General features: G+C 46.0%; 1 protein-coding gene across 1 annotated transcript in view; it reads left to right on the top strand.

The window, feature by feature from the left end:
- The window catches only part of HSD17B12 (hydroxysteroid 17-beta dehydrogenase 12), a 140,338-nt gene that overhangs the window by 87,197 nt on the left and 40,862 nt on the right, over positions 1 to 12,279 (top strand). The window contains exon 4 of the mRNA XM_043971631.1: positions 1,259 to 1,366. Coding sequence (XP_043827566.1) covers positions 1,259 to 1,366 — 108 coding nt within the window. The remainder of the gene's footprint in view (positions 1 to 1,258; positions 1,367 to 12,279) is intronic.

Genomic DNA, 12,279 nt, shown 5'->3' with positions numbered 1-12,279 from the left:
CTTTTCTTTGTATCCAGAGCTCTCAGCTCACTTCCAGAGTGTTGAATAGCTGCTTGTTGATTGTTAACTGGGCACCCTTCAGGCCTAGGGAGGAGCTTTGGGAACTTTTATTATGTAGATCACGGCTTTGGAGGCCTTCTCTCTGTCTAGTTAGTGACCGTCTTAGCTGAGGGGGTTCCTCTAAAGTTCTTAGGAGGTCATTTGTGACTGTGCTGACTCATTTTGTGTGTTACCATTTTAGTTTGATTGACTGTAAATGTTGATGCATGAGAATCCTCCATCTACTCTACTGACCAGGGCGTGACTTCTCACTGAAATGGTGAGATCTTAAATTTTTATTAAAATCCTTAAAGCCTGTGGTATTTCAGATATACTTAGATGTGAATTGTACTTTTCCTGTTATTATATCATGCAATTTATCTAAAGATCTGGAAGTGGATGGCACTGTCATCATTTTGTTTGTTTTTGCGGGGCAATGGGGGTTAAGTGACTGGCCCAGGGTCACACAGCTAGTAAGTGCCAAGTGTCTGAGGCCAGATTTGAACTCAGGTCCTCCTGAATCCAGGGCTGGTGCTTTATCCACTGCGCCACCTAGCCGCCCCATCACTGTCATCATTTTAAAAAAGGCATAATTGATGGTGGGTTATTCAGACTCATTCTGGGCAGCTAGGTGCACAGTGGATAGAGCATGGAACCTGGAGTCAGGATGACCTGAATTCAAATCCAGTCTCCCACACATACAAGTTGTATGATCCTGAGCAAGTCATTTAACCTTGTTTGCCATAGTTCTTCATCTGTAAAATGAGCTGGAGAAGGAAATGGTAAACCCCTCCAGTATCTTTGCTAAGAAAACCCTAAATGGGATCACAGAGTCAGGCATAACTGAACAACAACAACAACAACAGATTCATGCTACTGCTGAAATTCCAGCTCGATGTTGGCTTCTTATTCCATGTGTTTTGCTAGCTGATCCTTCTAGGCCTGAAAATCATAGGCTCATAGACTTAGAGCTGGAATAGGAAAGAGTTCAGTTGTCCTTGTGCTAGGGTTTTTGTTTTATAGTGGAGGAAACTGGGGCTCACGGCCAGGTTCAGTGCCTTGATTAAGATGTCCCACGTGGCAAGAAGTGTTGAGTATGGAGTCATTTTCGAAGAACCACATCCAGTTTGAAAATTTTAAAAGAATAATTTGAATCCCAATTCTTTTTATGTGTCTATACTTATATTTTAAAAGCATCTTTCTCTTTGTTCCTTTTTAGAAGAAAAATTCAAAGTGGAAACCAAGACGATTGCTGTTGACTTTGCATCAGCTGATATCTATAACAAGATCCAGATAGGCCTGGCAGGCCTCCAGATTGGTGTTCTAGGTTCGTATCTTTGGCACATTTCTTGGATTTATTTGATCTATCATTTGACCATCACCACACCACCCCCTCCCCCCCTTGCTTTGTATTTATTAGTGCAAAAACAGCTTGTCAAACATTACTATTGTCTCTATACTTTTAAGTGGATAGAGGAAACTCATAAACACAATAAATGAAGTTATTATGGATTTTGAAGGTTATAAATCTATTCAGATAATGAACCTGCTTTTGGGGCAGTTGGGGTTAAGTGACTTGCCCAGGGTCACACAGCTAGTAAGTGTCAAGCGTCTGAGGCCGGGTTTGAACTCAGGTCCTCCTGACTCCAGGGTCAGTGCTCTATCCACCGTGCCACCTAGCTGCCCCTGCCTTCTATTTTTAAAAGTCAGACCGCAGAAAGCTTCTCTTGGAGTCTTTGGTAGGTTCTGCTATTCACCCTAATCCTGAGAACCCCTCTTGCCCATTCTGCCTCACACCTAAGCCCTGGGCCATGTCACTGTTCTCAGGAGCCCCAGAGGGCTCTAGCGCATGAGCTAGCCTCCATGGTTTACTTTAAAGCATTTTTGGCCTGCAGTCCTTCATGGTGTCAAGTCCTTTAGCTCTTCATTAGCTTCCATAATAGCCGTTGGCTGGGCAATGAATCCCAGGCGACATATTTGCCTTCTGCAAAATCCCCTGACTTTCTTTTCCTTCACTGGCAGCAACCACAGGTACTTAGCCAGTTAAGACATTCCTCTGTCAGTGGCCTTCAACTCCCTCCTAAAGGTGATGGTGAACTCTACGGGTGGGGAGAGAAGACTTAGAGCAAGACTCAGCTTAAGGGAGGAAACAGAAGAGATCTTGTTGTGGAGCAGGGGACCAAACTTTTATTTGCTAGTTTTAAGCCTTCATTCTTCAATAATCTTTTCAGGAGGCATGAGTATTAATCATGGTAAATATAATGACAACAGTGATGATGATAACTAACATTTAAGTGGTGCTTTTATAGTAACAGTCTCACAGCAACCCTGGGAGGTAGGTGTTACTGTTATCCCCATTCTATAGATGAAGAAACTGAGATGAAGAGAGGTTAAGAGGCTTGGGAGGGGCATACAGGTGGTGAGTAGTGGAAGTCAGTATCCTGACTTCATCTAGGACCAGCATTTTACCACCTTGTAACAATGTAGTCTGTTGTCATAAATAGCCCCTTTTCACCATGCAGGCTTCCAGACTAGGAGCCCCAGAGTCAGGCCCTTTGGAGACTGTAAAGAGAGGGAAGAGAAGAGTGAGGTAATCATTACGTTGTTGGTGATCTCGGCACCTTACACTGGTTTAGTACGTCATCATTTTCAAGGTGCTTTCATGGCCATAGAATATTAGTTCACATTGATATCGCACTGTGAGGTTTACTTTCCATCTGCCTTCCAATACTCCTTTGAGGCAAGTCTAATAATAATCTAATAATAGCACCCTTTTACACATGAGGAAATCGAGGAGAGAAGTGGATTGAAGATCTGTTCTTGGTCACACGACTTGTAAATACCGAGAGAGGCATGTCCTAACAGTGAAGAGTTGTCTGAAAGAACGTGGATAGAAAGAGAGAAGAGAAGGAGATTTAGGCTCTAAGAACTCTTATTAACCTTCCAAACTATTCTTTAAATAGAATGGGCTAAGGATGGAGCTATAGTCAATTTCCCCTCTTTAGAGGTTTTCAAGAAAAGACTGGATAACTGTAATACCAGTACGTAACGTTTATGTAATGCTTTTAAGGCTTGCAAAGTTCTTTACAGAAGTTATCTCATGCTATCCTCACAACCACCTTGGGAGGTTGGTGCTATTATCCTCGTTTTATATAAGAGGAAACTGAGGCAGACAGATTAAGTGACTTGCCCAGGATTGTAAGCTAGTAAGTGTCTGAGGCAGGATGTGAACTCTTGACTTCAAGCTTGGCCCCTGCAGCCCAGATCTTTGAGGGAGCCATGATATGTGGCAAACAGATGGTGAGTGACGAACGAAGCTTGTGGGTATTTTTAAAAAGTCCCAGTGGAAAGTGTGCAGGCACTTTGTCATGAGAGTGACATTGTTTTCAGTAAGTTGATGCAGAGAAATGAATCTGAGAAGTTTGTACTGAAAGCTCAGCCTAGCTTGACACCTCCATGAACACTTAGAGTTAAGAAGTTGTGGCCTTGAGATTATTATGTAAAAGAAACAGGCTTTCATTCTCCTCATTCATGTTCCTTCACAAATGCCGAGGAGGGCGAGTCTGAGAGTATCTTATGGAGAAATGCATCTTTTTCACTGGGGAAGATGAGATCAATGAGTACCAGCCATAATCAGAAATAAGCTTATTAACAATAGCTCGTTCTTTTAGTGCTTTTTATAAGACATTCTGCACAAGCGTCCTGAGAACCAAGTAGTCCCATTTCACAGAGGAGGCCTGGCGAGGTAAAGTAATTTAGAAAATTCCAAATTTTAGAGCTGAAAGTGCCCTTATCAGTTATCTAGTCCACCCTGCCTCATTGTACAAGGTGAGGGAGCTGATGCTTAGGTAGGTGGATGAAATAAATTGCTCACAGTCAGAACTTGGGCCCAGATCTAGTCCTCTTTCTACTCTACTTGTTCTGGACATGAGAAGACATTTTCATCTTCAGGTTTGGTTAAGCAAGTGTTCATTTGAAGGCCTTTGGACCAAATAGCACGCCTGTCAGTGCCACTGTGACACACATCACAAATGGAGACCTCCATTGAGAAAGAAGCCAGGAGCAGCCACTGCCTGGAGTAGCCATGGGCCGTGGGGTTCTTCCCACCGAGACGTCAAGGAAACTTTAAATAGGAAGTGTACCCATGGTGGCCTTTGCCTGTGTCTTTCACTAGGACTGATTTTTTTCCCCTTTGCTTTTTTAAATCAAACAAGTGAACATGGAATGGGCTTTGCAAACTTCACATACATGCCAGGTGGTATTGTCGCCATGATTGTTACTGTTCTGTCCTCTAGTCCAGCCACCTTCATTTTTTAGAGATGAAGAACATGCGGCCAAGAGAGGCTGGCTGCCATAGGCTGGGTCATGGCAGAAATGGGCCGCGAACCCAAGTCTCCCGATGCCCGTCCACTGTCCTCTTCTCTGCCTCCTGCTATAGGAGTTCTTCCCTTGTCTCTATCCATGGGCAGTCTGGGAAGGTGGAGGCCAATGGAGGCCTTCAGAGAATCATGCTTTCAAATAATTGAAGGAAAAGATGCAAATTCTTTCCCATTCAAGTTCGTGGACTCTGAAAACAATCCCTGATCTCCAGGTCAAGAACCCTTGTCTTAATCCTTCAGGGAAATCAGAAACACTGACTGGGCTTTTGTTTTTGTTTTTTGGGGCAATGAGGGTTAAGTGACTTGCCCAAGGTCACACAGCTAGTAAGTGTCAAGTGTCTGAGGACAGATTTGAACTCAGGTCCTCCTGAATCCAGGATGGGTGCTTTATCCACTGCACCACCTAGTTGCCCCCTGTATGAGTTCTGATAGAAAGAGAAAGCCAGGATAATTTTGGAGCCTGAGGAAGAGGAACCTAGTCTGGGTGGATCTTAACAGTTTATTGCCCTGGGGGTTAAGGAAAAGGAGATAAGAGAGAGAAGGGAGGATGTTGCCTTGAGAGACATCCCCCTGCCAGAAAAGTTTGCTTTCTAGTCAGTCATTCAGCAAGCATGGCCATGGCCAAGGTACTGTGCTAGCCTGGTGCTGCTGGAGATAAAAGGATACCCCCACCTCCTACTCTCCTCAGTTTATTTTGTTTGTTTGTTTTTTTGTGTGTTTTTTTTTTGCAGGCAATGGGGGTTAAGTGACTTGCCCAGGGTCACACAGCTAGTAAGTGTCAAGTGTCTGAGGCCGATTTGAACTCAGGTCCTCCTGACTCTAGGGCCGGTGCTCTATCCACTGCGCCACCCAGCTGCCCCGGCCTCTCCCTTCTTAAAAGAGGAGTTAAGAGAAGAGAGGGATAGGAGTGGTTACAAATAACCAGAAGGAGGCTGAGTCCCATGAGGCCGTTGAAGTAGAGGACTGTGAGGAGTGCCCTTCCCCTTCCTAGGCCTAGCCATTATGTTGCACTTCACAGATCCAGGAGGAAAGGTCTGACCCCACGCTGGGGAAGCTTCCTTTTGCTTCCCTCCATCTCAGAGCCTCTTTAGAAGAGGAGGTGTGGCTCATGGTGAATGGAGCCTATTGGAAACCTAGGGGAGGTCAGACCCATGCTTGCTGGGAAGGTTGGTCTCGGCTCTCTTACCCTTTCATTAGAGGGTCAGGATGTGAAAGTCTGAGTTTGGCTCTCCCAAGTAATGAACAGACAAAATAGGACTTAGAACATGCAGACGCTTTGGGGTCACCTCACCGCTGCTAATAACAACAGTTCTGGGGGCTTAGATGTGGGACCTGTGACTTCCCTGGGAGAAGGAATTCCCCAGGGAAGAAACTTCTTCCATCTGTACAGTTGTGTGCCATATTTCCAATTCATTTTTTACAGAGTTGCCTGGAGCCCTGAGACATTAAGTGATTTGTCCAGGGTGGAACTGTTCAGTAGGAGCTCTCAGATCCGGCTTTCAAACCCAGGTCTTTGTTATACCTGATATGGGGAGGGAGCACCTGGGTCCTTAGGATTCCCCTGTAAAGAGTTACACCCTCCCGCAAGTCCTATTTAGGAATAAAAGAACAGCTTTATTGGGGTACAAGAGAAACTGGCCAGGAGGAAGGTTTTGGAGAAACCAAAATGCTTTCCTCCCCAACTAGCTCAGGGAGTGCCCTTATATAGGGTTCAGATGGCGTGGGTAAGAATGTCCCTTATTGCGTGAGGGGCTGGGGGTTCTCTGGAGTTTGGCTGGGGTAGGAGAGATCAGTTGTGAGCAATCTGCTGATGGGCGTTAACTCTGGCCTGATGGTCCAAGCAGTCTTCTGGTGGGCGGTTCCAGGGTCTTCTGGTGTAGTCTCTCCCAACAGGATTACCTCAATCAGGGAGTCAGGAGTGCTGGACTGCGGGGTGGTGGTCCTGGAGCACGCTCAGTTCCATCTAGTGCCACGTATCTCTTTTGGGTGTGTATGTCCTTGATTGAGCTCAGGGAGAGGCCTACTTGATTTCAAGGGAAAACTCCTGAGGTTTCGAGGAAAAAGTTCCTTGAGCTCCCCAGACAACTGTTGGGGTAACCGGGGCCCATAATCCTCCCCTAACATACCTAAGGGTAGCTCTCCATTTAGTCTGCCATACTGCTTCTCAATCCACAGCCAAAGCACAGTTGAATGCTGTGTCTTCCTAATAACCAAACTTACCCCTATATCCACCACCACCCCTCAAAAAAAGAGAGAGAGAGAGAGGAGGGGGCACCTCTTTCCCTTCTTTGCCAAGTCAGAGGATCTGGGGTCTAGACAGGTGGCTGTTCACCAGTTACTACAAAGAAAGGCTGGTAGACTCGATGGACACGGTGCTTAGTTTGGCCAAATGGCTTTTTTCCCTCTTTTTTATGCTTTCTTATAAGGGACAACTGTCTGGGTGGATGAAATGGAAAGAATATATTAAGAAGCAGCAAAGTAATGAAAAATAAAATCTATAAAGAAAAATTAATAAGAAACAATGATTTATGGGATCATACGATTTCGATTGGGGATGGTGAGGACCTTAGGAATTATCTAGTCAGAAGAAAACTTGAGGTCCCAAGAATGGAAGAGGGGGGTTCTTTCTTATCTGCCCAAGATTTCAAAGGTCCAGTAACCTCAAATATAAATTGGTCCACGATCCATTTTGTAAATGCTCTTTCCTTGAGCTGTGAATTCTGGTGTAATCTGATCCAGTCCCATTCTTTCCCTCCTCCTTCCTTCTTCCACACCACCTCCACCCAGCAAAGTTTGTGCTCAGCCGATGGCCTTTCATTTTGTTGTGGAGCATGTATGGCAACTTAGAAGTAAATAGTGGAGATTTTCTATTGTGTAGCCTCGAGCTGCAGATTCTGATTCAAGCCACTGCCAATTTAAAGCCTTGTAAACTCCTTCTTATTTAGAAATTGATTCTCACAAACGTAGGAAAACTGTAAAGTTTGCAAAATGTTTTGCATAGTGTTCCAAATATCATCTGTCAGACTATGAGCATGTGCTAGCTGCAGCAATATGTTAAATAAGAGGAAGGAGAACCTTTGTATGCCGGAGTCCCTGAACTCCACTGACTTGAGATAGTTGGAGCAAGACCCATGGGAGAGGGGCCAGGGAAGGCGAGGGAACAGTTATTTGGTGAATTGAACCCTGGCGATGAGCTGGGCAGTGTGGGCCGTCCCATTCCAGGCCCTTTGCTTTTCCTTCAATAGGGTTTCTGACCTGAATCACCTTTCTGTTTTTACCATGGTCTTAAAAATGTCAGGCAAGTACATTAACCCTCAAAGTTTATACCTCCTAATCCAGAGGATTTAAAAAAAAAAAATCACACTAAATCAATCTCTAATAAATGTAGCTTAAATTATTTTAAGTTTTGCAAGTTAAGTCAGTGAGAGGGCAAAATGGGGGCAGAATAGAAAAGTTCTGGAGTGCAGCCTGTAGGAGAACGAAGACACAGCTGACCTGGGCTCCCTCCTTAAGTGGGAGGTTCTAGGAGGAAACATCCTGTCCAAGGTCTAGGCCAGAGGGAGGAGGCTGCTTCCCATGAAGGGACTCTAGCACAGGAAAGAGCCTGTAGGATGAAGAGGTTCCTGCGGGGTGGTAGAAGTCCCGAGTGCCAGCCTGGAGAGGAATGAGGTGTATGGTAAAGCACCTTTTCTCTTCTCCCGTCCCTCTCAGTCAGTTTAATGAAGAGACTCTACCTGGGCTTGAATTCCTTCTGGCTTCTAGGTGAGTTAGTGCCGGGCCCGGTTAGTGTAGATGATCTCAAAGGTGACCGAAGTGGAAATCTTCTGTTATCAGACTTGATCTGATGAACCAAGTAATAGAATGAGGAAGGATAATTTGACTAATCTGGTATATATTGAAAGGCACCTGGGCTTCAAGAATATTTATTTCTACAGCCTGGGCGACATGCTTATTTCACATGAATCCGAATTGTCATCCCCGGGGGACATAACAAGTAAGGCATTGGGTATACCTATCTTCAACTCTTCGGATTGAAATTGTTTGCTTGAAAGCAGACCGTAACTCTCTGGTACTTCACTCTTCTCTGCCTCTGCCCCACCCCGACCACCAGGGAAAATGACATTCTTGGACGACATCATTGTCTTCACAGCAGGAGAACTTTGAGTTTAGGGGGGTCAACAACAGCAAACGAACTTAGTCCTTTCTCATTTAAAAAAGACTAGGGATCAGCTTGATGGTGCAGTGGATAAAGCACTGGCCCTGGATTCAGGAGGACCTGAGTTCAAATTCAGCCTCAGACACTTGACACTAGCTGTTGTGACGCTGGGCAAGTCACTTAACCCTCATTGCCCCACAAAAGAAAAACAAAACAAAAAAACCCAAAAAAAGACTAGGAAGAAAAAGGAGAATGATTTTAAAAAATGATGCAATTAGAATATTGGTGGACCTGTTTCAGAATTAACCAAAAATTGACTGTGCTTTCTATTTTGAGCACTGTATCGGTGTTTTCTACAGCTTGTGATTGAGGGAGAGTGGAAGCCAGTGTAAGTCTCAGCTCTTGGCCTCCTTCTTCTCTATGGCTTTGACAACACTATCTACCTGCCCCCGGGTCACCTGCTGTTCCTGCCTGTCCCTTCCTGTTAGTCCCTTCCCCTGGGCCTGCCGCATCCCATTTTATCTCTACTCCTCTTTAACTTTGTCCCAACCTTAGCTAGGTAGATGAATCATGACTCAGGTGAGTATTTGCACCTTTCTGAAGGGGCCATGTCTATATTATTGTGTGGAGTTTATGCCTAAGGTCATATCGACCATGTCTTTCCTTATTGTTTGCTAATTAATCCTCTTTAGTTTGAAATCCCACCTTCCCAGCCCTGAACCTGCCAGTTTCTCTCATGTTTCCCCACTGTCCAGCCAACACAGCCTTAGTTGTCAAGTGTTATTAAGAGCCCAGTCCTGTGCCAAGTGCTGGAGAAACCCCAGAAAGGGCCAGAACCTTATTTCTATGCCTAGAAATCACTGAGCTTATCCTATATGTCCAGGAGAGGTGGAAGGATGGCACAGAAAGAGCCACTAGCAAAGCAGTTGGAGGTGGAAAGAAAACAGAAGAGAACCTTCTGTTGGAGGTGGGCGTGTGAGCTGAGTATTGAAGAAAACCCGGGAAGCTAAGAGGTAACTGGGAGGAGGGAGAGAGAATTCTAGACACGAAGGTGGGCGATGGCGTCCTTTGTGGGGATGCTCCAAGAAGCAGATGGAGCTAGAGGATGGAATGTGTGAGAAGGGCCCGGCGGCACCGCCTTCACTGCCAGGCCCTGGAGGAGACACCCGTGGTTAAGAGGCACGAGTGGTCGTACAGCTAGGAGGAGAACCAGGAGAGAGCGAGCAGGATCACAAACTGAGAGGAGAGAAAGCCTGGGAGGAGATGGCACCATCCACCGTGGCAAAATTTGCCGGAAAGAAGAAGGATCAAGACTAGGCTGTTAAATCTGGCCATTGGGAGACCATCGGGGACTTCGGAGAGAGCATTGTCAGTTGTGTAATGAGGCAGGAAGCCAGGGGACTGAGAAGAGAGAGTGTGGAAGGCCTTGATGTGGAAGGCTTGCAGCATAGCAGGGAGCCAGCTCAGTAGGAATGGCCGTGGGGACTTGGGCAGTCCACGAGTGGGAAAAAGTCAGTGGATAGGGAAAGAGTGGAGAGAGGGAGAGTGGGATGGTAGGGGCGGCATTCTGCTGGGGTTACCACTAGGGGCCGAGCTCCCCGGCCCGTGTGGAGAGCTAGAAAGGCCAGCCACCTTTTCCTGGGAGACAGGAGCAGAGGAGGAGATGATGGGGCACGTCCCAGCAATGCTGGGTGATACGCTCTGTGTGAGTCAGTGCCTTTCCTTTTGTCTGGCCGTGTTGCCGCCTCTCCTAGAATGCCTGCTCTGCCACCACCTCCTCCCCAGCGCTGTCGTCCTATTCTTATCTAGTTTGGAAGGTCAAGCTCAGAGGCTGCATTCCTCCCTGAACTCTGCAAAGTTGGGGGATTTCTCCATCTGGATTGCTGCTGCATGTTGTGTTCTCCATCAGTCGTCCTGGAATGAAAGCCTCTTCAGGGCACAGGGCTCTTTGGCTTTTGTCTTTGTGGTCCCTGCTCCTAACACAAAGCCCAGCACATAGTAGGCACTTCGGAAATTCTTGTTGACGGCTCTATCTCCTGGATCGCAGGGACCAAGTCTCCGACATCTTTGATCTTCCACGATGCCTTTAACGGTTCTTTCAGGCACTTGATAATCTGCTAAATAACTCAGTCGATCAGTTTATAAGATGATAACCCAGAGGTGTTTGTTTTGAAGTGGGGGGACAGTGAAGAATTTGGTGTTAGGAAGACAGTTTTGTCACCGAAGACTCTGGAGTCCCAGGAAGGAAGAGTTAAAAACAAACAGTGATCCACCTTCTTCGGTCAGTTATAAAGGGCCTACTATGTGCCCAGCACTGGGAATATGATAACAACAAAGGACGTAGCCCCTGCCCCCAAGAGGCGGCACCAACATCTACATGTACATCTTGGAGGTAACATGTATTCATGTAGTTATGCACGCACACATAACAAGGATATAGTTGGCTATCTGCACTGACTAGGAAATAAACACCAGGTCACTAAGGGGGGAGGTCAGGAAAAGCCCCTGAAGAAGGTGGCCCCTTGGTGGGGCTCTTCCTTGTGCCCACACTACAGATGAGGGAAAAGCGGCTGCCGAGGCTTGGGGATTTCTCCCCTGTACATTTTAAGAGATTTCACAAATCTAAACGGTGTGAAAACAATTTGTGGGATTCACTGGGTGTGTGGTGAATCCTCATGTCATGAGTCCCAGAATGTGCCGAGATGCCACCCCCGCCCCCACCCGCTTTGACGTGAGATTAAGCGAGCGGCGTGTGGGAATTATAATCTCAATATTTTTCTGGCACACCCAGTGCCATACTTCGCCCCCTCTCAGCCTGCGGTTCTCTCTTCCCTAGTGATGCCCCTGGTGAGCCAGCTGCCTGCTCTCGGGTTCCTGCTGCCACCTAGTGTCTCTATTCTGAACCACAGTGGGCTTGCCTCTTGCAGGAGGTAGTGGATGGGGAATGTGGGTTAGGGAAAGCGTTTTTTAAGCAAGCAACAGTTGGGCTTTGCTAGATTCTGAAGAACATTCTGAAGGGATGACTTGTTCCTGGAAGGCCAACACATATACGGGGAAACGACATTCAGCCGAGTCTAGAGTCCTGGTGTGGGAACAGGGAGACTAAGGTTTGCCTGCTGTCTCACAAACTAGCTGTACAACCGCTTTACCTCTCTTGGCCTTTTAACCCTTTATCTATTAAATGACAAATGTTAAAAACAAACGAACAAAACTAACTCAGCTAATGCCTTAGGTTTTCAGCACTATAATTCTAAGCATTTTTTTTGAGCTTTAAAAATAAAGAGGATTGGGGGCAGCTAGGTGGCACAGTGGATAAAGCACCGGCCCTGGAGTTAGGAGTACCTGAGTTGAAATCTGGCCTCAGACACTTGACACTTACTAGCTGTGTGACTCTGGGCAAGTCACTTAACCCCCATAGCCCTACAAAAATAAATAAATGAATAAATAAATAACATGGAGAGGATTTTTGGATGTGGCCAATATGGGAATTTTTTGTTTAACTAAACTTATTGTTACAAGGGCTCTTCCTCCCAGGGCAGAAGGCAGAAGAAAACCTACCATTTTCAAGGTTCACATAGTAGGAGTTGTTGAGATTGTCTTTACATTTTTATGTTATTTTGTGGTTTGCCGAACACCTAATCACAATCTCTGAAGCTGAGGTGGTAGACGACATACCCGAGGGCCAGCGTAGCTGAATTCAGAGGT

This window comes from Dromiciops gliroides, chromosome 6 (assembly GCF_019393635.1).
Source record: "Dromiciops gliroides isolate mDroGli1 chromosome 6, mDroGli1.pri, whole genome shotgun sequence".
Classification (NCBI taxonomy): Eukaryota; Metazoa; Chordata; class Mammalia; order Microbiotheria; family Microbiotheriidae; genus Dromiciops; species Dromiciops gliroides.
This window is presented reverse-complemented; position numbering and strand designations above follow the sequence as displayed.